This window comes from Aulostomus chinensis, chromosome 6 (genome assembly GCF_037954235.1).
Source record: "Aulostomus chinensis isolate RoL2024-O1b breed Wild chromosome 6, RoL_Achi_v1.0, whole genome shotgun sequence".
Lineage (NCBI taxonomy): Eukaryota > Metazoa > Chordata > Actinopteri > Syngnathiformes > Aulostomidae > Aulostomus > Aulostomus chinensis.
The window spans coordinates 10,643,117-10,670,935 of record NC_141325.1 but is presented as its reverse complement, the minus strand read 5'-3'; the positions used below and the strand labels follow the sequence as shown (position 1 = coordinate 10,670,935).

General features: G+C 40.5%; 1 protein-coding gene across 3 annotated transcripts in view; it reads right to left on the bottom strand.

The window, feature by feature from the left end:
- Window positions 1-27,819, bottom strand: part of pde4d (phosphodiesterase 4D, cAMP-specific) — a 130,662-nt gene that overhangs the window by 41,897 nt on the left and 60,946 nt on the right. Inside the window, exon 1 of one of the 3 annotated variants that reach the window (XM_086206396.1) lies at window positions 13,456-14,332. The exons of the other annotated variants lie outside the window; for them this stretch is intronic. Within the exon in view, the coding sequence (XP_086062522.1) occupies window positions 13,456-13,544 (89 nt within the window). The 5' untranslated portion in view covers window positions 13,545-14,332. Of the gene's footprint in view, window positions 1-13,455; window positions 14,333-27,819 lie in introns of those variants that run through there. 3 annotated transcript variants of the gene reach the window in all.

Genomic DNA, 27,819 nt, shown 5'->3' with positions numbered 1-27,819 from the left:
ACCTTGTTCTTCAGTTGTGATATTCACATTTGTTACACTGAAATAACAACTCAAGTATGAGTGCCTCATCCAGTCGTGTGGCTGCTAGCAGAGACTTCCGCGTTCCTCACACCACCTCACAAGCAGTTAACTCCAGTATTTATGCGAAGTCACCAGACCACTGGCTCAAACACCTCCAAAAGCTTAAGTCCGAGCTGACGTTATTTGGTGGGTTTATAATCTTTAATCTGGTGGTGATTTTGTGTGAGACAAACTCCATCACAGTGTTCTCAAAGGAGTTTGCTAATTAAAACTCTTGTATCAAGTAGCTGCATTAAAAAACTCATTAAATATCTTCTTGCTATCCACCTCTCAGGTTTAAGTCATTGTAAAGGTTGTTAAGATAAAAACACACTAACCCATAGATTTCAGTGCAGGCATTTTTCCTTTTTTTTGTGACTGACACATTGATGGAGGGCTGAATTAATGGACGCTAGCTGGATCGACACGCACGAGGAAGGGACCATTTTTCAACAGGCTCCTAATTATCACACATGGCCAAACATCGTCCGAGCTGTAGTACACTGCAAGCACATGGTGAAGCTAATAGGTTTAACTTGGCAGCAATCCCGGTGATGTCAGAGTAATCCCTCATTAAAACCCTGATGACATCACCACACTAGTGAGAGTATGCGAGTGCACTGGTCGTAAGCTTGTGGACAAGTCTGAAGACTGTGTGTGTGAGGGATAGTCCGCCAGTGTTTGCCAAGGGTGGCCCACACCGCCGTCTAGGTAATCCAGGTTAAGATGTTCCTCAAAACACACACGCACACACAAGGAACACTCGACATTGGCTAAAGTGGCTACATTGATTGCACTATGCCACCATATGCAATTTATTCACTCTCCAGTCAAAGAAACAACTTTAACCTGTTGACAGGGAGTAAAAAAGATTGTTTGAGAGGAACCCATTAAGCCTGAGTGCAGAGACTTGAAGGCTGAAACACACTGCACACACAGGTCAAAGTAATAGCCATCACTGACCACCTTTTGAAATTCAAAAATACCACCCGGACCTCAGCTTTGTCTTGAGACGCTTTGAGGTGTGTGTTCATGTTTGCAGCTCTAATGTGGTTCTGTTGCAGTAATGGCCAAATGTGTTCTTACACAGAATTTAGTCTTGCAGAAGGGAAGCAAAGCCTGATGGCCGTTTGTAACTCCTTGCTCCTGATGTCTATTGTAACTGAAAACTTTGCGAAGACTTCAGTATTAAAATAAGTACACAACAGATGTCAGTGGTGAGGATTTACCAAAAGCATCAGGCTTCGCTTCCTGCCTGTGAGACTGAAAAAATGAGGGCTTAAGTCAAACAGTTTGTGAGTTTCATGTCATGTATGAGGCTCAGTGATGGCAACCAGCATCTGCATCAACAGTTGGAAACTACGACCAACTGAACAACTACAGCTGCTCGACTTCCCCCCGTGTTTCTTCCAAATGTGCCGATGCCGTCATTTCAGAATTGTTTGCGCACCTCTGGGAATTCGGTGCCCTGTAGTGTCTAATTATTGCACAAAGAGTGAAATATGCTAAACAACTTTGAATTTGTTAAGATGTTTCAGGAGAATTATGGATGCAAATACTAAATGCAGATTTAAAAATGAAACAGCCCCTTTATACCGCGTGATACTGCCTCAGGAATAATGATTCATGATCTTACTTCCACACTCCACGTATAAACCTACTGAGTCTCCTGATCTCAAAGAAATAAAAGCAGAAGAAAGAAGATACAATAGAATATTTGCAGCTAGAACCTACTTCAAGACAAACTGAGACTCAGAGAGTCGGTATATGTAGGAAATAAAGCGTAAGTGAAGATTGTTGTTAAATGATGTCATTGTTCAGGTTTGTTCCTGCTTCGAGGGTGTTATCATGTGTGAGTGTCTTTCTTACCGGATGGATGAGAAATGTAACAGTTAAGATTGTACAAGTGGGAGTGTATTTCCTCTGAGGAAGCACTGTACAATTGCATTCATAATGTGCCAGCAGTTCGCAAAATACAGAGGAAGGTAAAATATGCAGACTAAACGGTGGTTGGATAACTTTGGAAAGAAACAGACAATAGAGCAATAAAACTGAACAAAAGAGTAACTGAGCATGAACTCTATAACCCAGATCTAATAAAACAGCGCAAGTTTACTTAAAATAAAGCAACATGCGGTGAGTAAACAAGTCATAACATGTCAATCAAATTGCATATGCATATTTGTACATACAGGCAGGTGTGTGTGTGTGTATATCCATGGAAGTGCATGCATGCATGCATGTTTGCATGTGCATGGGGGGACTCCCTCTCCAAGCCTAAATCCCTAATCCGTTTGCATGCCTCCTCATAAGCACAATCGTCATCATGTTGTCATCATGGCAATTCCTAATCGCCATCATCTCACAAGCAACCCCCTCCTGAGAGGAACATTGTCATCATCACACTCTTCTGCTAATGAGGGTAATTCCCATAACATTCATGATGTACTGCATGTTTTCTCATGCCAACCACAAGGGAGATGGTTGTAATAAAACAGCTGACATGTACTGATATTTTTATGGAAAAGTCAACACATGTTGGGAAATAGAAATCTTACACATTAGTTGTGGCCTTCCACAAACGCAGCAGCCAAGAAATCAAAGTCAGATGACTTGTCTACTTCCAAACACACACCCAGAGAGCAAGAGAGAAAGAGAGAGAGCTCTGTAGCCATATTTGCCTTTGAGTTAGGCTCTTTTCTTAAAAATACAACGCTCCTCATCTTTTTGTTTCATTGCAACTGTTTGTTTTTTTAGCTGTGGTGGGAGTATGTAACAAGCTGCTCTCAGAAAGCTCCTTTGTTCCTGCAGGAAGGGCCTTGGCATGATAACATCTGCTGGCTAACCGCAGGTTTTTGTTTGGGTCGAACACTGACGTACATGGCTGCACAGCGGCACAACGACTCACCAAAGACTGAGTAATCACATTTTCTAATTTCATTGTGTTTTGCCACTAATTAGCAGTGACATTTGGCTGTCAGGGAAATTACAAAGGTTGTTTGATCCCAGTTTGCACAAAAGAATTTTGTATATTACATAGCTGAAAAGGCCTTCAAAGTAGCCTGCAATGCTGTTCACAAACTAGCTTTGTGATCTTTAAATATGGAGACACATACCAACAAAAACAACAGCCAGGTGTTAAGAGACTCCACACCTGCCAACACTCCTGTTTTTTGTTCCCTGCCATATTTCAAGGCCATCTCCCAGAACCCTCCCATGTTGTTGTTTCTTCCTGGAAACTCATAATTTGAAACACCCTCAAACTTGATTATGGAATATCCGTCATACACAGATGTCAGATTGTCCATGAAACACAATCCACACACTACACAGTTTCATTTGTCTCTTTAACCTGCCAACTCACAACCAGATTCAACTTGCGTGAGCAGAGCTGCTCTTTGCTCAGGGACGAGGGCCAGTCGAATGTTGAGTGAATTAGAAAATCAACCAGTCGATATAGTAAGCTCGTAATATACTCTTCATGACGGGATAATTTTGGACATCATTATGTCGATACCAGCTTTCTGTGAATAAATTAATAAGATCTAATTATGCTCTCCTCGCTAGCTAGATTGGACAACATACTATCCTTGCATTGATGACAGCTAAAAGCCAAAATACTTTTCCAAAAAAAAGTTCTCTACAAAACCACACATACATACATCTACATAGTCATCATGTTCTTGGAATGGTAATGCTGTTTGTTTAATATACTGTTATATGCCTACATATCTGTAGGTAAGGTGGTACTTTGAGCAAAATGTGAACATAAACTTGCAAACATGCTCACAGTGAAAAAGCCAAGATGCTATTAGAGCAGAATTTATAGAAGGAAGAAAATAAATATTGTAATTTGCTTATCACACTATTTGCCTACATATTGGCAGCTGGGATTTGATCAAAATGCTAATGTAAACTTGCTAGCATGCTCACAATGTTAAGGCTAATGTGCAAATGATGAGAGGGATAACTGTTTAACACTTTAACTATCTTCGAAAGGCATATTAGCATGCTAACATGTATCAACAATCCTAAACACAAAGTGGAATTATGATCAAATAGTTACACATTTTGAACGTGGCCTTAAAGCAGCATTAAAGGAAAAGCCAGGACCTCTCCCAAGACATGGGATACAAAATACTGTTGGGAACCATGAATATCTGTACATAACTGCACGCTAATCCATCCAGTTAAGACTGAAATATTTCACAGATTGGCAAAAATCAAAACAGCGAACCAATGTCACTCACGACAGAGAGACAAGCTCTCGAGGCCAAATAAATGATTTATCTTTAAAACAAAAACATTCCATTTCAGAGTTACCTTATAAAGACATCAAGCAAGGGTGCCAGCTCCCAAAGCTGCAGCTTTAGCTTGTAACATTTCTACTTTTTGATTTATGCTGAGCTCACTAAACAACCTGCAATCATCTCCTCCACCATGTCTGACTCCCGTTTCGTCTTCTTATTGATCCGTCCATCTTCTTGCCATTGTCCCAGAGATGAACACAAGATTGAATAGCCTAGGCAGCAGCTGCTGTGTGGACGGCGCAGAGAGGCTGCACAGCCAGATAAATCAAACTGAAATGAAATGGATATTAAAATGAATATGATGTTAAAGCTACCACCAGGCTCTGTGAGGATCTATTGGGAGAGGTGAGGAAATAAAGTTCCTCTGTTCATTTTTTCTGTCCATTGACTGTTTTCACTTTATTTACATGGATGCTTACATTCCAATATTGACCAAATTACTATACAGACATGTTAGTGTTGAGTGTTCAATGAGACTTGAGTTTTCTTATTTCAAAAACTTCGGGCCTCTGATGTAAAATGTATTATGATGAACATTTTTCATGTCAGTTGACACTGGCAATCACTGCTAGTTTTTTTTTTTTTAAATGAAAGATCACAGACTATTAAAAAATATTCTACCAACAAGCTTATTCACCATTATCATCGTCTGACTCATTTGCCCACTTCATGCTGTTTGTTGTGTCATGCCAATGGTGCAACTAAACAAAACAGAAGATAAATGGCTGTGTGTCACGCTCGTGGCACGCTATTATCAACTGATAAGAGCATTCTTGGAGATCATGCAATCAAACTTAGTGTATTTATGTGCTTTCATGGTTGTCTGCATTTGCACTGTATTTCATTCACGTAAATTGTTCCATACTCTCATTTCTTTTTGTAAAATAGATTTTTAGTCTTCCTCTGTTATATTAACCATACCCACAAAGAGACTAGCATAGAAGGTGAACTCATTGTATTTGTGTAGGTGAGAACAAATCTGATAATGCATTATTTTAATGCTAATCGATTTAAACTGTGTTGACCTTTTGTTGCTTGTGAATGTGTTGTTGGTTTTGATTTGCTGTATTGAGTGGCAATCAGACTGTCTCTAGATGTTATATTGCCTCCTATCCAATTTAAGGAATAAATTTGGTGTTCTGGAAGGTGTGTAAACGCATGTGCAAGAGTTAAAAAAACACGAGGTGTTCTTGTTTAACACAAGCGCAAGAATAACACAATGCAGAATGCAAGAGCAGCAATGCGTGACAGAGAAATTGGAAGATGAACCAAAAGGATGGATGGGAAAAAAAACAGCAGCCCATCTTGTGTACGAATTGACTGTGAGCACTGACTCAGTGTGTGTGTGTGTGTGTGTGTGTGTGTGTGTGTGTGTGTGTGCGCGCATTTGTGCATTACTGTAACAGCAAGATGTCCAGCAAAATAAGCAAAAGCAATCCATGTTATCAACCATGCAGATAAAACTGAGAGCCTCAAACATATCAGTAAGAGCATGTCTGTCATGCTTCACGGAACTTGATAATCAATTTAACACTGCGCTAGCTCATGGGACAGCTGGAGTAACAACACATTCCAGTTCATTTGCACTATCACAGACTGCAGAGCTGACTTCTAAATGGTACAATTTGTAGGCTGTCTGAACAGATAGTGCTTCATATTTCACATTCCAAATCAATAGGAGGCAGGGTATTCCCAGGAGGTTGGGGGTAATGCTAACTTATTAAGCGTGGGCTCATGGTGAAATTTCTCAATTTACCATTCGGTTTACATTCCAACATTCACCTCTGGTCTCCAGCTTTTGCTAGCGCCAGAACTGATGACATCGATCCTGCAATCGAACCACTAATTGCTCCTGATGAGTAGGTTGGTGCATGGCATGGCAGTCTCCACCCAATGTGTGTGTGTGTGTGTGTGTGTGTGTGTGTGTGTGTGTGTGTGTGTGTGTGAATGAAGCACTATTGTGAAGCACTTTGAGCACTGCCATGTAGAAAAAGTAGAACTGCTTTCATATCACATAAGATATATTTGTATCCAGCCCTTTTAGTACACATTTTCAGTTTTGTGAATAAAAAAAAAACCTGAGTGGAAACGCTGAAAAATTCAAATAAATCTTAAACTCTAAATTACTACTTAGCTAAAACGTGTTGTGTTGATAAAATTTACATGTGAATAAATTCAGTGGAACAGATTCAGCATAAACATGATGATGGACTTACATGATCAACTATCGCATGAAGGTCAGGGCTCACTGCCATCAGGGCTGATACCAGAACTCCTCCAAGACAACATCAACAGGTGTAATATTATTGGTCAAAACTCTCCATTTACAATGTCCTTTGTTTACTTTTATATCCATCCATTTGGTTCCTTTTTTCATAACCGTAATAGTTTGTGGTTTGACTTGCACGCTTGTAATTATTCCTCTGCGCCCTCTTCTTCTACAGTGGTAGAAATTACACCGCCACCTACTGTTTGCCTCGATTAACAAACACCAAATACTCAAATAAATCTAACGTATGGACAGGCAAAAAATTCAAATTTTCTTCTGCAAAATTTCTCCAGATTCAGTTAAGATTAAGGAGACATTTGGATAGAAACCTGACGAGTGACACACTGCTACTTCAATAAGAACAAATTATGGTATTACGAGGCAAGCTGCACCACTACCAGAGCTTAAGCTAAAATAATTCCCTTATATTCACATATCAAGTAAGAGTCCACAGTGATGAACTTGATCAATGAGCTTTGAGCCTCAAAGCTGAAAACTTGGGTGGCTTTTTGACACCAGCACAGAGGCCATTTTGGATTGAATACACCAATAGAAACAGCACAGCACACAGCATCTATAAAATGACAGACATATGAAAAATAAATTGTGCAGTGCATCATTATGCTCCTTGGTAAGTTACCACATATTTGACCATTTGTCTTGTAAGTTTTCAGGCAAAAATGGCAAAGAATGCTGTGGTGCTAATGTTGCAATGGAACCGTCATTAAGCTTTTGCTTCTCTTCGGTGTAAATTCTTATCGGGCCTTTTTCACATCAGCCATATTAGCAGGACCAACACAGGTGTAATTGATCAAACTAATGATTGCCCTGTCCATTTAGTGCTACAAATGCTTCAGTGAGACAGAATACACAATACCAGGACCCTGGCTTGCGTAAATGGCACAGGGTCAAACTTAATGTTATTAATTACACCTGTGTTTATCCTGCAATGTCAAAATGGCAGATGTGGAAAGGGCCTATTATCATCCAACCCTGCAGGTCCTCACACAGTGACTCAGAGTACATATTTTATTTTTACGATCACACAGCTTTACTGTTTCGCTTTAACCTCATCAACCTTGTTTCCAGCTGTAGCCGGCAACTACAGTACTTTCTCTGCAAAGACTCTGATAAACCACTGCAGATAACTAAGTGACTAGCTGGGGAACATAATGGAGCTAGATTTCTCTCAGGGGTAAGCGGTCACAAAGCTTGACAAGTGAATCAGTATTTGAATTGGGTTTGACAGTTGGCCAGGAAAAAAATTGGGGAAATAATTTTTAAAGGTATTCCTAAAGAAAAACCAAAACAGCTGCCGAACATGCTAGCCCATTCTCTGCATTGAGGTAGTACGCAGGAGAAATGATGGCAGGCCTGCCACAAAATGACGTTGTATCATTTGATTTTATCATTAGTTACATGCGAAACCTGCTATATTTCTTACTTTTGAAATAGAGTGTATGATGAAAAAGCCTATCATGTTTAAAATTACACTGGGATCCAACAATGAAATTGGAGGAGATGAAATAATATACTTCAGACCCTTTTCTCCTCATTCACACGTCCCCTTCCACTGCATGCACACGCTCACAAAGCAGCCATGTTTGTGCTGAGGAGAACAACATGGTAAGCTGGACTGTGTTGCCCTAACAGAGGGAGAGAGGGGAGAACACACGTAATGAGGCTGAGAACATCAGCGTCATCCTGCTGCTCAGCAGGCTGGCAGAGATTGATGCTGGAGGTGAGCAGTGGCTATGTACCCCCCCCCCCCTCCCCAACACACACACACACACACACTGCTGTGGTGGTGGTCCTCCAGGACAAGAGTGAGTGATGGCTTTGTCTCCTCAAAAGTGACAGCAGGTCTCTGCTGTCTCCAAAAAGCCCATTTTAAAAGCTCCTCCTCGGTCCCAACAAGGTAACTCGGAGTAATGGAAAGTAATCTAAAGTTAGGCTGAGACTGACCAAGCAGTACTTGAATCAATGACAACGTGCTGCAGGAGAAATGAGATAACAAAGCCTTGTGACTTGTTATCACACAGACAAAATGTGGTGCGTCTCAGGAGGCCACCAAGAGAGGGGACGAGGGAATGAAACTGGAGGTCACATTGAGTAAACCACAGAAAAATATTTAAAGGTGACTTTTGACTCATATTTATATCTACATTTTAAGCCGTTTATTATCAACTGTCCACACCCTCAAACATTCAGATGCAGCAATGCATTTCCAAGCCCGGCTATCTAAATATAGTCTATCCTTTCCCCCCCTGCTCTCTGAGGCACTGGATTCACTTAATTGGATTACTACACACACTTTTCATTCCTGTTCTGGTTAGTTTTTAATGAACTTTAGATATCACACATCATAGTTTATTCATTCTGGTGCTGACGGCAACTCCCTGTGATTTTAAAAGATGAAAAGAGCCTGACCATTTTTGTCATGGATTCAGAGTTTTCACACATTAACAGCTGTGCATGCAGACTGTAAAGCCTGGTGATCAATGCAGATGCTGACACTCGTTTAGAAAATGCTTGGTGGCCTACCAAGAGGGGGAGTCTATCTGCCAACAATATTCCTCTATGCCCTCAATGAATACATACATTGTCTATGACTTTAAATATTCCAGTGTCTATATTTGGATGTGCGCACATACAGTACATTCATGTCTAGGATAGGAATATTTTTGAGATGTGATTCAGTCCTCGTATCCATATCTGGGTGTGATCTTCGTAAGCTCTGCTTGTACACCACAGTTCTGACAGAAAGAAGGGGACTGGTCCACTATGAAGGTACAATGAATAATACAAATCCTCCTGAAAGCTTCTGCCTGCGTGCGCGCGTGCACACACACACACACACACACACACACACACACACACACACACACACACACACACACACACACACACACACACGCACACGCACACGCACACGCACACGCACACGCACAGAGCTTTACTAGGAGGAGAAAAAAATCCCTGCCTGGGGTTTAAATGGAGTCTGACAAGCTCATCTCCCGTTTTCAGAGACTACTTCCTGACTCCGACAACCATGACAGCCCTGAATTATAGTTCCAACACTAGATTTGCTACATCCATCCAATCAGCAACACAATGCATACCAACAGACTGTGAATTACCTCTTAATCAGACTTCTCTCAGATTAATAAAAGAATTATACCAATGACGCTGACACACGGTGAAAGTTACATGAATTCTCTCTTAGCATTTGCCATCTCTGATATTTTGCAAGCATTTATTTCCTTATTTGTCTTTGATTATTCAAGGTTTTCATGTTTCAATTATAGAAACAAAAGAGTCAATTCAGGCAGTGTGGGCGATACCCAAATAAACTACGACAAATATTTTGCAGCTTTGAAGTGCTTAAGGGAAAGGGTGCTTTGTCTACTCTGGTGATGTTTATACAGTCGATTGCACGTGTGTGTAATAATCCTGTGTTTAGGAGAGAAAGGAAGGGGATATTTACTGTATTTCTGTTTACAGTATGTTCATGGATTACCTCAGTTTTTGACACAGCTTCCTGAATGACAGGCCAGCCCTCGTCTGTGTGTGCATGTGCGTGTGTAGATGAATATGCCTGCTGAATGAACGCAATTGTGTGCGTCTCTGATGTGCGCACTGACTTCATCTGTATTTCCACATTTATTCTTCTTTGTTCTTTTTACTTCTCAGCAGCTCACTCTCATTGTCTGTGCTGCAAAGGTCAGTAAAAGGCCTTGGATGAAACTGCATTTCTGGAGTATCAGGACTCAGAGTGAAACAGGATCAGCAGGCAGAACATACCGTTGGGAGGGTTTCGATTTGAACGTTGAACAGTGAGCGTGTCACAACAGCGTGGATAATTACACAGATTCACAGCTGACTTTTAACATCCATTCAGTCTTGTTCATTATGTGTTGCTGAAGTGCTCCATGATCTGGAGCTGTACCACTTCCTTCACTGTGAGTATATTCTAGCAGGTTGGACTAATTTATGGACTAACGGAAACAACGATTTGAGTGGGTGAACAGCTGCGACTATAACATGCTGTTCATCATACAAGGTGATTGAGAGGGCTGCAATCAACCAAAGAAATTCTTGGTCGACTGAAGCCCTCAAATTTTGACTAAAAATCAACTAATTTTATATATGAAAAATATACTGTGTCAGCTATCAGCACAAAACCTGTTGAGGAATATTATTGTTTTTGTCACGTTATAATAATTGACCGACACTATCATTTGTCCTGCGCACAGAGCGAGACTGAACGGAGGAGCTCAGCATCGCGGCTGAGACACAAATAGACTTTTAACTTAAAACTTTATTCTCAAACACAAAAGGGCAAGTCCACGGTAAGAATTTTTAAGAATTAAAACAAAACAATTATTAGACTAAAATATTGAAATATCAATTCTGATATGTTCATATACTCAAACCTGACGGGGAAACCTAAGGTGGACAAGTTAGCTTACTGTTTTTAGGTGATACGCCGTCGTGTTTGTCATGGAGCTGTGATATGCAAACTGTTGTTTGCAAACTTTGCATTTGACTTTTTTTCCATTATCTATTTTCATGAAATGCTGCCACGCTGCACGTGTCTGACATGGTGGACGAGGACTGAAATGAAACCGTCAAAATTAAATATACATTTATCAAACCACCAGACGTTGGCCTTCGAGTACTCTTCAGTCTGTCTGTCTCTAGCGGGTTGGGCAAGTCCAAAATAGCAAAACAAGGGGGGGCTGTTCAAAGATAGATCGTTATCTGTGAAACAGGGGTGCTTTCGCTACTTTCCTCCTGATGAAATTAACGTGGCAAAAAAATCGACCAATCAGAATTTTGGTCGAGCCAGAACCTATCGACTAATAATCGACCAGTCGACTGGGAGATTACAGCCCTAGTGATCTAAAAGTTTTAGAGAGACATTTTTCAATTCAACCACTTAATTTTCTCTATGATGGTCCATTGAACACAACACTTGCTATGATTGCAATATCATGCGTATCTTCTCTTTGGTAAAATAAGCAGATGTATCAAATTAATCAATGGTATATAAGTGACATCTGACAGAAACCACATCCTCCCTTCCCTGTGCTTAGCATGCTTAAGTGGGTGCACATCAATTTCAATCCTGGGGGGGTGCATGATGGGAAGACATCTGCCACTAGGTTTTTGGCGTTATCACCAACACACCCAAGTCGTCTCTGCAGCAGTCAGCTTCTCAGCGAGGTTGACAGACGAGTGATGGACAGTGAGGCTCTGAGTAAGGAGCACACGAAGTGACAGGTCGTCATGATGTACCTTCTAGTTTTGTTTGTGAGAGCTAGTTTTTCTACTGCCAGTTAGTTTGACTTCTTGTCCTCTAGTTTTCCAATGCGTTTCATTGCTGTAGCACTTGATGGCATGACATGCTTGGGCTCCAAGTTCTTTCATCCTTCTTCCTCACCGATTGGCAGCACATCAGTCGGGCAGTGATAAGATCTTCGGCTGCCAGACATCACGACTTTGCGCTTAACGTGGTAACAGCGTAGTAGTAGTAAAAATGGAAAGAGGCATCCCACTATTTGCATGTGACTTTGATGCCTCTCTGGACACTGAGCTTTGTATAACACATTCCAGATTTTTCCTCAGGCTGCTAGCTAATAGGGGTGCAATGGTTCAGCAAGCCTACGGTTTGGTTTGTATTACAATTTTTGGTCATGGTTAGATTCAGTTTGTTTTGTACATTAAGGAAAAGAAAGAAAGAAAAAAAATCCCCAGCAAATGACAGTAAAATGTGGAGACACACTGAGGTGAATTCAACAAAAGGCATTGAATTGTTGTGTTGTCGTCATTTACAATCTCTACTGTGCTTGTGCCACGTGTGCTCTTCCCTTTCTCAGGTTATCCGTGCATGTAGGCTTCAACATTTTATGACTTTCAGTTCTCCATGGAACCAAAAATACTGCAGTTCAGCTACGTACTGAACCTTGGGTTGTGCACTGAACAGTTCCTTCCTGAACAGCGCAATTTTGCATCCCTGCTAGCTAAAAGCTGCTAACTGAGTATTCACTGCATGCATAACTGAGCCACAGCCTGGGATGTGTAAGAGTTCAAAAATACAAACAAATGCCATCTGGTTGGTATCTCTTGTCCTGTAACCCCACGGGGAATTAAAAACATGGGATGGACAGATGAAAACATAAATTGTGGGTTTAGGTCATTCACCCGAAATACCATGAAGGAGTTAGGTCACAGGAAAAAATTGGATGGAAGTATTTGTATTGTTCATATCCCAACAGACCCCTCGGATGACATCACTGACTCCTCTGTGTCTCTCCTCGTTTAAAAGTGTGAGACAACTATTCCCACAAGATACCCAGCCTCAGTATGACTAATCAAAACAAGACGGCAGAGAAATCCGACAACAAAGCACTTTTATCGAGGTATCAGGCTCCAGCTCATTACCTGCGTACTTGCTATGTCTGACAAGCCCTCTTGTTTTTGGATTAACCCCAGCATTAAGTGCGGGAGAAATGACAGGAAATGTTTGGCCCATTTAACAATAAATGTCCCCCTGAATATGTCTGAGCTGAGCAGGGAAAAACCAACAATATGTTAGTCTAGGCAAGCCTTGAGGGAGCCCTTACCATACCACTAAAACACACACACACACGAATCTGCATGGCATTTCACATACATACATACTGTATATAAGATTTTGCATATTGAGCCAAACTGCAGGCATAAATTCAAGAATTAAAATAAGACAAAAACAGCAATGAGTACACATGAACCTTGGAACAAACAGAAAGATTCCCCTCTATGAATACTCACCAAATCCAGGAGTGTCTTCTAAAGGGAAAGTTGCTAAGGTGCATCATGGACTTGTCACTGGGTACTCCTGGACATTGTCCAGGTTTCATATTGAGGCTGTGTCAGGACTGATCCTCTTGCCTTTCACTCTTTGAGCCCCTGTCTATCTAGCTTTATAGCGACAGACAATACCACACAGTATCCGCAGGCCACAGCACAATGTATAGTGTCACATACTGCAGTCTAGTGTCCAGTCAGACCAGTCTGTCAGTAAAGAGCCCCTATGAACTTCACTGGTTTGGTCTTCGAGCATCACTGCAAAAAGAAGCTGGCTTAAATCAAAAAAGCAATCATAAAAATCAAAATACGCACAGCACCATAAATTCCATTGAGTTCCAGAGGAGAAATAAAAATCCTAATAAATGTGATTAAAAATGGACTGGAAGCAGACTTAAGCCCAGTGTGAAATGTCAGCAACAGAGTCTCAGCAGTGCGAGCACACAGGCGGCCACCCAGCAGGACCAGCTAAGCTCTCCGGCCGCTGCTCTTTTTTCCGTGGGATTCTTCCGGCAAAGGTTTGAAAATTACTGTCCCACATCCACATGGTGAACCAGTTCAGGGACTCATTCCTCCGGAAAACATTCCTTTTCCTGACAGCTAACAACGCCGGTTGGAGAGGCAGCAGTAGTCACACCAGCGTGACAGAGCATGTTACACACAGAGTCACTCACACTTGTTTTCATCCTCTCAGCTTTTGCGCCCTTTGTCTCACTTACTTTGCATCTCCTGCTTTGTTCTGCCCTTTCTCAACCTCCCAGGGAGGAAAGTAAGGAAATAGGAAGGGAAAAAAAAAAACAGTGAACCACCTCAGTATCTACCCCTCTCTCCGTCTCGCTTGTCTCTCTCACCCTCCCTCCCTCCCTCCCTCGCTCCGTCCTCCTCCCTCTGCGCTCTAGTCAGTGGGATGTCCTGACCCTGTATAAGAGGTGTGCCTCCTCCTTCAGTATGTAGCCTGTTAAACCTATTGATCCTCTTACCACACACTGCTGCACTTCATTCAGAGAAGAACACGTCTGCACATGTACAATTTGCATAGACACACAAGTATGCACAATGAAAGCCTGCACTGTATATAGCAATGTGGGTAAAGTGTTGACATAAGTAAGTCCCCTCATTTTCTACTCCTAAATCCATCTTCTGCTCCTCCTTTTCTTTTCTAAGAAATGTTTGTCCCTCCTTCGTCATAACAACGCAAGCACTGTTGCTGCCCTGTCAGTTTGTTTTTGCTACTCTAAGCACACCCTCTGTCTGTCTCTAGTGTCTGCATGCGTGCAAGTGAACCATGAAATTTTAAACCGCACAACAAATGCCATCTTATTTTTCTCTTTGCGTGTGCGCACACAGTATGTGTGACATACAGTTTGCGTGCACGTCACCATGAAAAAACGCAGGATTGGGGGTGAGTGACTTCTCCATGTATGTTTGTTTCTAGAGACTTGTTTTACAGGATGTCATCGCCTTAACTGTGATAATAAGGCATTCCTCTGTCCTCACACCAGCAGCCTGGAGCTCAAGATGAAGTCTGTGATCACTTTTATAAGCCAAACCATCAGCAGCCATAAAGGTCATGCTATCTTTTACACATATGACCATAACTAACAAGGTCACAGCAAGCTAGGAAACATCACTTCCATGACTGTCCGTGACTGTGTGTTCATGTATGAGTGAATTTGCGTGTGCATCGCAATTCAGGCATTTGTGTGGGTGTGGTGTTGGCAAGGAAGTTATGAGTCGAGGTTGGGGTTAGCACACTAAGGTTGCGTGTGTGGGAGTGTGTGTGTGTGTGTGTGTGTGTTTTGCATTAAAAGTCATAGCTGTGGCTAAGCTCCAGTTGCTGCGGTCTGAAAAACAGGATCCAGCGCTGCTTCTTACACACATCCTGCCCAACACACACGTCAGCACAGAAGCCTCTCAAAGCCTGCCAAAAGTCAAACCACCTCACAGCCTCGGTAAGCTGGCACCTTCAGCAACAACAGGCGCTCATGAATAGGGTGGAGGAGCGCTGAAGGATGAGGAATCCTTGTGAGAAAATGAAGACAGATTTGTAGCTCTCTTGGGGGATGTGGGTAGTTGGTGCATGTGCGTGCGTGCATGTGTGTGTGTGTGTATGTGTGTGTGTGTGTGTGTGTGTGTGTGAAGGCACAGGTTTGGTGGTAAAGACAGCAACAGGGAAAGCTTTTCAATTTCAGGTGCTTTAAAGGTTAAAAGCAGCTAGAATGTAGCATCTGCTCTTCATTATGAACACTCCATCTGTCTTTCAGATTTACTCAATTAAGAATATTGTTTAGATTGTTTGGAGAGCTTGTGTACAAATAGAAACTGGGCCAGGATTTTAATCATACAATACACACTGCATGTCCTTGTGTGTATGTGTGTGTGCCTACTTGTGGTATTGCATAATCTTAGCCGCTGCTTTGGGGGCTGTTGGCCCCTGCTTGACGCAACACTGGTGAGCTATCACGAGTCACAACTCATACTGCAACCCGACAGAAAGAGGGAGGCTGAGGAGAAACCCAAACGGAGTGAAGAGGAGGAGGTAAAAGAGGCTGGTGTCGAAGTGGATGGACATATAGCAAAGGAGTTGAATGGCTGCTGAGGTTTTTCATTCATCATTTTTCTTAAGAGCAGGAAAAGTGGAGATGGAGGAGTGAAAGAGCAGCTGGGACAGAACATGGTAAGGTGGAAGAAAATAAAACAAGAGATGACACACGGACCTGCAGCTGTGACACAAAAACCTCAAACTGCACTTCACACAACACAAACACATGGAACAGGATTAACCCGTCCCCATCTGTGACATCTGCAAGCAGAGCAAAGTATCCTCCATTAAAAAAAAAAAAAAAAAAAAAAAATCACATCACATTTTAGCTAGCAGACTATTTTCCATAGTATAAGTGGTCCAACATGGCTCTCTTTCAAGGGCTGGACTACACGGTGGAACAAGTACGTATCGATTTCATTTTAGCAAAGAACTTTTCTTCACTCATCTCCAGATCGATAGTCCGGAGAACATAGACGAGCCGACTGAAGCAGATATTCAACATTGCCATTTTGTGTTTCTGTGATATGTGCCTGTCTTAGTTTACCTTGACCTTTTCACCACCAACATTTTTTGAGGTCATCATGAGTCCCATTCGACATTCGAATCATAGTTGTCTAAACTCCCTCGAGGCGTTCATGAGATACGGCATTAACGAGATCGAGACGGATATGGCGTACATAGAAGGTGACAGTGACTTTGACCTTTGTCCACCAAAGTGTTGTCACTTCATCCCAGAGCGCCAGGGGACCTTTGAGCTAAATTAAAAGAGTTCTTGCGTTAACAGTAATAGATCAGACAGATGAACAACCTGAAAACATAAAGTAGCCAGACAGATATGAAAGGCTGTTATATTTATTTATGCATTTATGTATAACCCCTGCATAACACGGGTGTATAATAAGAATCATTCGAGGTAACTTGACGTTGTGGTGGAGAAAAGGGGAATGGTAGAAAAGAAAGAGAGAAGTAAAGGACCAGCGGGTCGGTCTGTAATCTATAAAACAACCAAGCTAATTGTGTCAAAATTAACACCCCTCGAACTTCCTAAGAAAGAATTCATCCCAGTTAAGTTCCAGCTTCAATGAATTTAGTTGCTTGTGTGTGCAATTGTTAGCAAGAAAATAGTTTTGAATTAAAATCAAAAGAAAGCGAAACCAAAGCTTTGTAGTGACACTAGTCGTATATTTATACACCAGAAAATCACATCAAATCAGACTTTGGTACACTCATAGTTTTCTTAACCCGTTTTCAAATTCCTGTTGTCTCTGTTCAGCGGTCACATCATACATACACAGAAATTTTTTTTTTAAAAAACAGCAGAATGTGCACTGAGCATGCAACTGTGCTTGTTTGTTTCTTTGTGTGGAAAAAAAGTGTAAAATTTCTGATATTCAGATTAAAGCAAATTTTTTTCATTCTATTCAGTGCCTGTGTTGGGTGAAGAGCTATTTTAATCCTTATTGGGTGTATCTGTAAATGGAAATTACACTCTTTCATTTGTGGTTAACTGTGTTATTGTAGAATATATGAACATATTGTACAGAGCCTTCGTTTGCTAATTAGTTTGGAATTGACATGCACTGATAAACAGAAAAAAAAAAAAATATATATATATATATACTGTAACTCCTATTTAAAAAGTTTACATTTTACATCCTAAAGTATTTTTCCGGCGCGAACCTAAACTTCTTTTTAAATTAAAGATAAGCATTCATACCACACTGACTAATATTACTATTAATAATCCTGGAGATTACTTCAAACACTTTTCTCTAGAGATGGAGAGGAAACTGGGCCCCTAGTGCATGCTTTGTTCCTTTGAGGTAAGCCAGCTGTCCATCACTCTGTGTGTCGCCGTGGAAATGCCTTGGGCTCGGTCCTCCTCCTTGCCATTCACAGATGGTTATGCAGTGGCATTTCAGCAAAGGTTAACTCATTCCCCCTTCCAATCAGATATTTGTAATCAGATCCCCACATCTAATGGGAACAGGGAGGCTTCAAGGTCCATTAATAGAATTTGAGGAATGTTTAAGTACCCCCAAAATTTAGCTTGCTTGTAAAGGGAAGAGGATTTTAAAGCAAACTGAAATAAAAGCATGCAGGGACCCAGTTTATTGCAACAAAGCAGCCGCTACCTGCTGGGAAAGCTGACATCCTTTAAATGAGAAGAATGGTTGAAAGAGGTTTTAGATTAGCCTAGCAAATATCAGAGCCACTTCTAGGTTTTACTTTTCCTTTTTAGATGACAAATGCTATCTATACATTTCTAACTAAAAGTGGAATCATCTAAAAGAAATGATAATAAAATGTGTACTTTACAAGGTTGCAAAATTCTCAGTGACTTAGAACAGTGCAGTGGCAAGTAACGGTCATCAGAGTTCAGACCACACATGATTTACTTCTACTTTTACAACTTTAGGGACATTTTCTACTGTTTATTTTTTTATTTACTTTGACTTACCACACAATTATATGTTGAAATATTTAAATACTGCATGCTAATCCTTTTGAATAACTAATTTTTTAACAAAGAAAAGACAATACAACAGAAAGTAAATTCTGACCAGCTTTAGACTTTCTGTTACTGCTCATACATCAGAATTTGAGCACAGCATTAAATCAATGAAAATTGAGGTTTTGACAAGGAAGAACACCAACTTCTTGCATCATAAATATGAGTATGAAAGAATTACTTGGTTTTGTTTTTTTTGCCATCTGACATCGAAAAGAATTCATGTCTATACAAAGTGATTAAAATCCTAACATTACAGATTCTCGCGTAATGAAAAAAAAACACCTAATTTATGAGTTATTTTCACGTTACCACAAACAGTTCCATTCAAAATTTGTACAAATCTGTAGATGGTGTGGGGTATGGCCCCCTGGTGGTCTGTATAGGTACCGCAGCTGCGCCACAAGAGTTCATTTACAATTGTATTAAAAGTAAATTAAGTTTATATTTCCCATAAATACATCTGCTTAAACATATAATCATCATATTGGGTTGTATATTTTGAAATTGTATCTTTATACTTTATTCTTAATCATCTCGTGCCAGACCGTCAGGACGCTGAGTTAACAAGCTGCTATTGCTGTTTTGCAGGTGTTGTGTGAATGGCAACTCATGAGTGACACTAAGTTGCTAAGGGACAAACTTTGCATGTAAATTGTTTTGTTATCACCATTATTTTATTTTATCTTTTTCATTTATTTATTTTTACAAACTATGAGCTCTCACCAGCTCTCAATGTAGCCCTAATTATAAGTTGCAAAGCTGCAGGATTTATTGCAGCCTTCGGTATTTCCAGCCTGACATCAGAATTGTTTACAAGCCGGAGATAAAGAAGAAGAATCCATCTTTTATAGATTCTTTCACTCCAGCATAGGTAACAGCAGGTTTACAGATGCCTAGCTTGTGTTTTACTGCCGCACGGTGACACATGCGCCACGACTGTTGGGAGTTCTTTTCCCATCCTGTTGGAGAGTAAAACTCCCTGACAACAAACAAATACTGTACATGTATACAAAGATTATGCAGGGAAGCCATTATAGAATTGTGTTCCCCGTCAAAGACATGGAAACAAACCTACTGATTACCTTCACACACAGCGCTCAGAGAATATAGTCAATTTGATCTGTTGGCATAGAAACCTAATTAAAGACAGTTCTTTAGCTATGTAGCTAATGCAGAAATGTTGTGACTGATGTTAGATGTCTTGGGCCTTCATTTAATTGCCGAAAAACTGACAAAAACACAGGATGAGAGTGAGGTCGAACAAATAACCGATCGTGTTGCAAAATTAGGTGACAAATAATTTGGTAGCTAGACTTCCATCAAGTTACAGTTCAAATATTATCTGAATTTCCAGAATGTCTGTGGAAATAATAATCATACGAAATAGCATTTCCACTCGCTGGTGTTTTTCAAACATTTGAGGTTAATAAATTAAGATAATGGTGGAGATTTGATTTCACATAGCCAAGAGTAAAAAAAATACAATCATATTTCAATGGTTTTTTTTTTTTCCTACCAAAATGTTGTGTTTCCATTCAGGCTTTAAATCAACGAATTGAAATTGTGAAGAAAAAAATAGACTTACGAACAACACTCTCTGCACTGTCAGTGAGGATGATCGACCTTTCAGCTGCCTTCAGTACAGTCCCTTTAGGATACCGTCAACAGAAAAGATCACTAATTTTTTGGAAAGGGATCCAATCGTCACAATGAAGTTGAGAAAAAAAATCTACAAAAATATATTCTGACTCTGGGAAGTGGAAAGACGTTCTGACCGGCTTGGATGGCTTGAAAAAAAGCAAGGAACTAGAATTGAAAAATATCGACTCCTCAAAGAAGCAAGAATCAAACGCCAGTCACTGCTGATATTTGGAACCTCACCGACCTCCAAGAGAGCTGACAGGAAGTTAGAGAATGCTGTTGTGCAGGTTATTAACAATATCGTGTTAAAACCGACTTGTGGTAGATATACAGGATGACGCAGATTTAATCATGTGCTTTCTGTCACTGCCTGCTGTTTAAGTGGTTGTGATTTCACATGTGAGCAGTGGAAGCGATTCCTCCAAATGAGTGTTGTTAAGGATGCACGTAAGATACAGTACATCCTGTACAGCCCAGTTTGCTCCTCCTGATCTCTTTCTATGTTGTGTAGATGTACAGTTTACAACCCAAGTATGTGGTATCCATCCCTCCAGATAGTCTTCATTCTCAGCCATGGTGTTGGCTCTGTTGCTCAAGCCCTCCAAAAATAGACTTCTCCTGCATTGCACCAATGTTGTGTCACTGTTGCAGCCAAGGTGCTCAACTTCTTCCCCCTGCACCGGCTGACTAGTCCGAGCCGTAATCACTACACTGGACGGACTGAGTGTCTATCTGGGTGTGATTAGTAATTCCGCTGGGGGATGATATGACCTGATGATGACCTGCTGTGATATGCTAATTACTGTAGACTCAGGGGAAAATGCACGTCTGCTAAAAGACAAGAGTGAATAATTCAACGTAGTGACTTTTCGTTGTAGTTTATTTTTAGGGCAACTCTCTAGTTTGTAATCAGCAGCTGTTAAAAATCCATAAATGGATCAACTCAGTGAACCACTATTGTCTATTTTAAATATACAGCAATGAGGCATACTGGAATATATCTTATTATCCCTAATTGTTCAGTTTCAATTTATATTCTTACATACACATCCGTTTTCCATGTAGTAAAAGCATTTTTACATGTTTAGATGTTGTATGTTATGTTACATAGAGGTAATCTGATTACCTGACTACATCTGTATTTCAGAAAAAGGTGTTCTTGGATTCAACGTGTGTCAAAAACAGTCACAAAATGAGCAAATGGTTATCTTTTTAAGATTTTGAACACGTCAGAAATTTTAAAAAACTTCCAAAATAAACAGGCATTTTAAGTGGTTATGGAATTTTGAAGAAAATAAGTTCCGATGAAGGCTACAAATGGTACCAACTAAAACAGATGAAATGCTCTGCAACATGCCACGTGCGTAGCTGCACTACAAATTTTATAATAAATGGAGTATCTTAAATAATGTTAAAGCATTATTAGAGTTTCATTTTTTCATACATTGTGCTTCCGCATCTTTTTTCTGATAATTAAATTGCTTTTTAAATTCTTTAAACTGTTTTTGAATCAACAATGCAACGCAGACTGCGGAAGCCAACAGACCCAACCGTCCGTGGAATAACCAGAAATCTCCATATTGCAGACGTTGCCTGAGCTTTTATGCTGACCTTCACTTTGGTATCTACAAGTTTATCCTCCAAGTGGATGAAAAGACACAAAACAGACATGCAGACAGGAAGACTGCCATACAGAGAATTCCCACACAGGGAACATTCTGACGGGGAGGAGAAGCGAGAGAACAGAACAAACAAAATAATAATTCAAGGTTTTGACATGAACCTGGAAACTCTTTGAACGCACACATCTGAATGACTTATACTGAAGGAAATCTCTGTAATCAAAATCCATTCCAAGGCTTTTTTGCTCATGTTTTTCTCACTGCCTTAAATTCCATTAAAGGGCATGAATTATGAAGAAGGAACAGCAAGTAGGAAAGAACATTGTGGGACACTTCTGTGACATTAAACTGTTACAGTAATTACAGGTTAAGAGGAGGCTTGCAGGCTGTAAAATAATCTTAACTCTGAAAATGGCTCAGTCTCTGACTTTCTGTCTGTAAACTGGGACGGAAACCACCGCTCTGAACAGCACACGCCCTTCCCAATACTTGCATAATGGTCTCATATTTTAGTTTACATGCAGTGATAAAATGTAAAAAAAACAACAACAAAAAACAGCAATGTAAATAAAAAAGCTAAATAATTAAACTGTACATGAAAACTTATAATTAGAGTCTTATGATGATCCACCTGCTCTGCTGGTTTACAAACGCTCATACAGTATTAAGAGATTATAAAATGTTCAACTAAGTTTTGATCTGAATTCTACAACAAAGGTGGCACGGTGGTGCAGTGGTTCGCACTGTCGCCTCACAGCAAGAGGGTTCTGGGTTCGAGTACCGGCTCGGGCACGGGATCTTTCTGTGTGGAGTCTCCATGTTCTACCTGTTCCTGTGTGGGTTCTCTCTGGTACTCCAGCTTCCTCCCACAGTCCAAAGACATCAAGAGGGGACGAGGCTGATTGATACTCTAAATTGACCGTAGGTGTGGCTGTGAGTGTGAATGGTTGTCTGTCTCTATGTGTTGGTCCTGTGATGGACTGGTGACCTGTCCAGGGTGAAACCCGCCTCTCGTCCATAGCTGGGATAGGCTTCAGCCCCCCCGCCACCCTTAACAGGAATAAACGGAAGAAAATGGATGGATGGATTCTACAACTTTAACGCATTTCTGTTGCACACAAATTATGGATACAATAAGCACAGGGTCAAATGTGCATTATACAAGTGAAATGTTATTTTAAGTCTTTCATTACATGCACTTAATGGTTAAAGATTTATAGTGAGTAGCCCCCCTAAACAGATTAGCCCTGCATTATATTGATTTATGTGTATTTCTTGTTCCCATTTAAAAGCTGCAGTTTAAAGTACGGATTGATTTAAAAGCCAAAATGATAAATTGCTCTGCAGATGAACTGGGACACCGTCGACCCAAATCAGAAGTCTACCATGGTGTTCTGCACATCTGACTGTCAAATGCTGGATTTTGGAGCTTCTTAAATAAAATGTCAACTGAAAGATATTTTTATTTACTGAGGTGAGAATTACATCATTTGAAATGGATGTGTTTATTTTTGTACATAAGGGGAGCATAAATGAGCTTCTATTTCTGAGCACATGCTATCAGGATGATAGCATCCTGTGTTTGTGTCCTGACTGGATGTGACAGGAACAGCTGAGGACCAGACAGAGACGGCTTTGCAACTCTTGCCTGCTGTCATGGCTCCCATGACATTTAAAAGCCAAACTTTCAGCCGCTTTTCATCCACACCTCACCTTTACCAAATTAAACCTGTCAGGCCACTGGAACCCCGGGCAGAGACAACAACATGAAGTTATTAATGTACTGTACAATAGGTCCTGAAGAGGAGAGGAGAAAGAAAACAGAGAGGAGAGAAAAGAGAAGAGAAGAGAAAAAAAACAATCCAGTAAATGTTTTATAAGATGGCATATTGAACTGCAAACGGGAGGGAAATGGAGTTTAAAGACTTGTAAAGTTTCTGTGAAAGTCACCGTGGCCCGGGTTGGTGTGAGAAATGACCCTGTTTGTTATACGCTGGTGCGATGTGTGGCGCTGCAGCAGGGTGAGCTGACGGTTAAACAGTAAGGCCATCCACCCATTTCAGTTGCATCGAGGAGCTTGTGGATATAAATATAAATTGCACACTTCCGTATGTGTACAAGCATGTTTATGTCTTGCTTTAGATGCTGGCTTTAATAGGCAGGCGAGGAAAGAAACATTAACCCTAACTCTAAACTTTTACAACATTAGATCAAAGGGAGAATCCATTGCTTTACTGGAAACCATAAAACATCTGCAGGATCACAATTGATTGAACACAGTCATAGAAATTTGACTTGTGGGAAAAGTGGTACAAAAGGGAGAAGCACTGACGATAACAATCCTGTTCCGCCCCCCTCATTTGACGAGTCGCTCTATTGGCTCCTCTTTCGCCAATTAAGAGACTAAGATTTCCGCCCTTAGATACCACAGATAAGTTAAGTTCCATTCTGGAAATTGTGTTAAAATGGTGATAAACCTGCTCTCAACATCATCTACTTTATTGATTCCTGGCAGGATTATCTATCAACCTCCAGATGAGGTTTTTCAGCATGCTGCTATTCAGTTGTGTAATACTGTACTCTTATGCGTAGGTGGACAGGAGCGACGTGACAATGACAGCGTAACACCATCTCCCAGTTGAGAGGAGCCGTCCCCGCTTCCTCAAAAATGCAACTTCAAGCGTGACTCCAGCAGCTCCTGGGGGGGAAGTTATCTCTGCCTCGTTTCTATTGTATTCTGGAGCCATATGATTGTTGAATGTCAGGAATGTAGGCGTGGTGGACAACAAGTATAATTACAGCTGATGTGCTGAAGTGCATACGAGGTAAGAGAACATTTGAGGCACTGAGCTGATCATCAGACTCACTACAAAGACAAAAATATGATCTTATGGAAGAAAAACAAAAGGTGATGCACTGTCCTTCCAATTTACCAACACAATAAACCGGCCCGTCTTTACAAACCATGCACACAATCCTAATGAAGCTTGTTTAAATGTACAACACTCTTAAAAGTACTCGTAACTTTGACTCATGATTTTTTGTGTAGTTGATCGAATCTATTCTGTGTTATTGAGAAATACTTCAAAACAAATTATTTGGCGGCTTCAAAGCCAACAGAAATTAAAACAAAAAATGTAAAAAAAAAAATGTAAACAACAGTAAAATTAAAAATGCGGCTGGATGTTTTTTTCTGTCTCAGCGATTAGTTTTGTTCCAGCGCAGTGCTGCCCCTGCCCTCCTGACTACTCTGATGCATCACAGTTTCCATTTTCAAGTTAAATTAGGTTGCAATCCTAAAGTGTGACTTCTTCACGTTGACTTCATCGTCCACATTTGCTCGAATCTAATTCAATGAGTTGGAATGTAATAAAACCCCACCAAGATTAAAATGAAGCCATTAAAATTATCTGTAAAACTCATTCTTAAATGTATTTATAGCGTTTTTCTTTCCGCAGCACACATAGTCAGCTCCAGGTGAGCAGCTCTCCACTTGGCCCTTCACACTGACATCTGTGAACGGTACAGATAAATAGTGAGCTTCACCGCAGAGACCAACAAAGGTGTCATGTTACTGCCATCATTAAAATTGTTCACAAAGGTAATGGCTGTGGCACGCAGACAAACACCTGCTCCCACTGACGGCACAACAGCTGCATCTCACGGCAAGAAGAGATGATTTTTTCCCCCTGATATCAACTCTGATGCCTGCGTCTATTTTTCAGCTGATATTAAGTACTGAGCTGATACCAACTAAGAACCCTGGAGAGTTGTGCTATGATGTCATCATTGCGTGACCTGATTTAGGTTGTAAAACAAGAATACACAGCGAATGAAGCCGTAGAACTTTGATCATGTGCTATGACGGTCACCCCTCCCAACAACCACATTGACAGGAAACTTGTCAAGGTTGTCCTAAGTAATATTTACTTAGTGCTGGTATTTTTCTCCATTTGTTTGTTACATACCAATCAATTCTTCTCTGCTCTTAAAAAAAAAAAAAAAAAAAGTTGTAGCTGCAGCAAAACTTCCTTTATAAGATTAGTCTTGATTAATATGCAACTCTGGTCTGAAAAAGAATTGATTTTTTTTATAATATTAAGCAATACTATCCAGATATTACTGGATTACTATTACTTATTTCTCTCCATAGATATTAGGCATCTTTTTAAAAAAAAATGCCCTTCTGTATCACCTGTGGAGAAAACCATCAAGACAATTCTGACAATGGCCTCGAACAGTCTTCAAAATCCAGGATCCAGGTCACCTCCAAAACCTAATAAACGTACTCTTTGTATCATTACTTGTGTTTCCGCCAGATTCCATCAAAATCCAACAGCCATAATAGTTCATGATATATGCTCCTGACAAAGTAACATGCTGGTGATCATATTACATCTCATCAATCGATTCTTAAGAAAAAAAAAATCTCCTCTTAGACAACATGATGCATTTTGCTATGTGATGACAAGATTAAAATATCCTTGAAATATAATGACCAGGTTGATGTTTAACACTCTTTATTCCCTGCATGTTACAGACACAAGCGTCCTCTCGTACTCCTACCTCCTCTTCTCACTAACCCCCTCTAGCAGCTGCTCTCGTCTGTGTAAGAGAGGTAATAACTCCCTGGTGTGTACCTGGATTCTCTTATACTGTCTGGATATAAAGGGAGAGCTTGTATTTTTTTTTTCCCCAACTGTGACTCCAGTTGTATCACAGGAAGGTTTGTTGCAGAGAAGGAGTGGGTGGATGTGCATGCATGGGTACACAGAAACAGAGATACAGTGATACTACAAGGAAGGAACAGAAAAAGATGGGCCAAAGAGAACAAAGCAGGGATGGAAGAAAAAGAGGAGAGAACAAACAGAATACTGATCGGACACCTCGCTGCATTGTGGCAACCACTTTCAAGCCCTGCGTCAGCACAAAAGATCCCCCAAATCCCACCCAAACATAACTCCAGGGCTTCAAAAATTGCTACGCTCTGCACATACATAAAAAAAACAAAAAACGAATACCAGGATGAAGAGAGATGGAGAGAGGAAGCGAGAAAGGGCAAAAGTGTGAGAACAGCATCGTTACATAACGGAAAGAAGCAGCATGGGAGCTACCAGAGGGGAGCTCCCGGGCTTCTGCAAGTCGCACAATGACGCATTACCCACACACACACATGCACACACACACACACACACACACGCGTACACACACACACACCCCTCAATGCAGCAAATGGCACACATTCACACTGATGTGCTTCATGCAAGAGAAGCCACTCCTACACATGTATCATAATCTATCATGGCAGCAGAAGTGAAGATACATTTTTAAGAACACAGTCTACCAGCAGCAGAGCAAAAATGCAACGTGTACAATTGATTTCTTCCATAAAATATTTAAAGGCAATGAGCCAGGGAACCCCTGTTGTAGCCTTACATTTGCTTTCATTCCAGCTTCATCCTTGTCGACATAATCGTAAGAGTGCCTCGTGTATTTTTTTGTGTGCAGTTTGAGTGATGCTGCAGCTTTGCTCACGTTCTGCTAGAAACAGTTTTGAGAATTCATAGCCAGTCAGTCCAAAATTGCAGTATGTTGTTGTAGAATTTTAGTGGAAACAATATCAAGTGTTATGTATATATATATATATATATATATATATATATATATATATATATGTTTTCTGATTACATGGATGAAATTGCACATTTAATTGCTAAATATGCTTTTCATATGATAAAAAAACAAAAGTAAGGCAAGATTTTGGAGCCTCTGCACTGCAGGAATGTTTTCATTAATCGCAAATGCGTGAGTGCTGATAATTATGTGTTTCCACAACCAATTTAAAAGACTATACACATGGCACAATCTCTCTCAACACCATCCATCTCTCCCTCTTTCTCCCTCGCCGTCTCTAAACATAAAACACGCATCTCTAGCAATCAATCTGCTTTGGTAGCTATTTATACACCCAGGCATGACTGCAGGCACACAAACTCGCACACGAA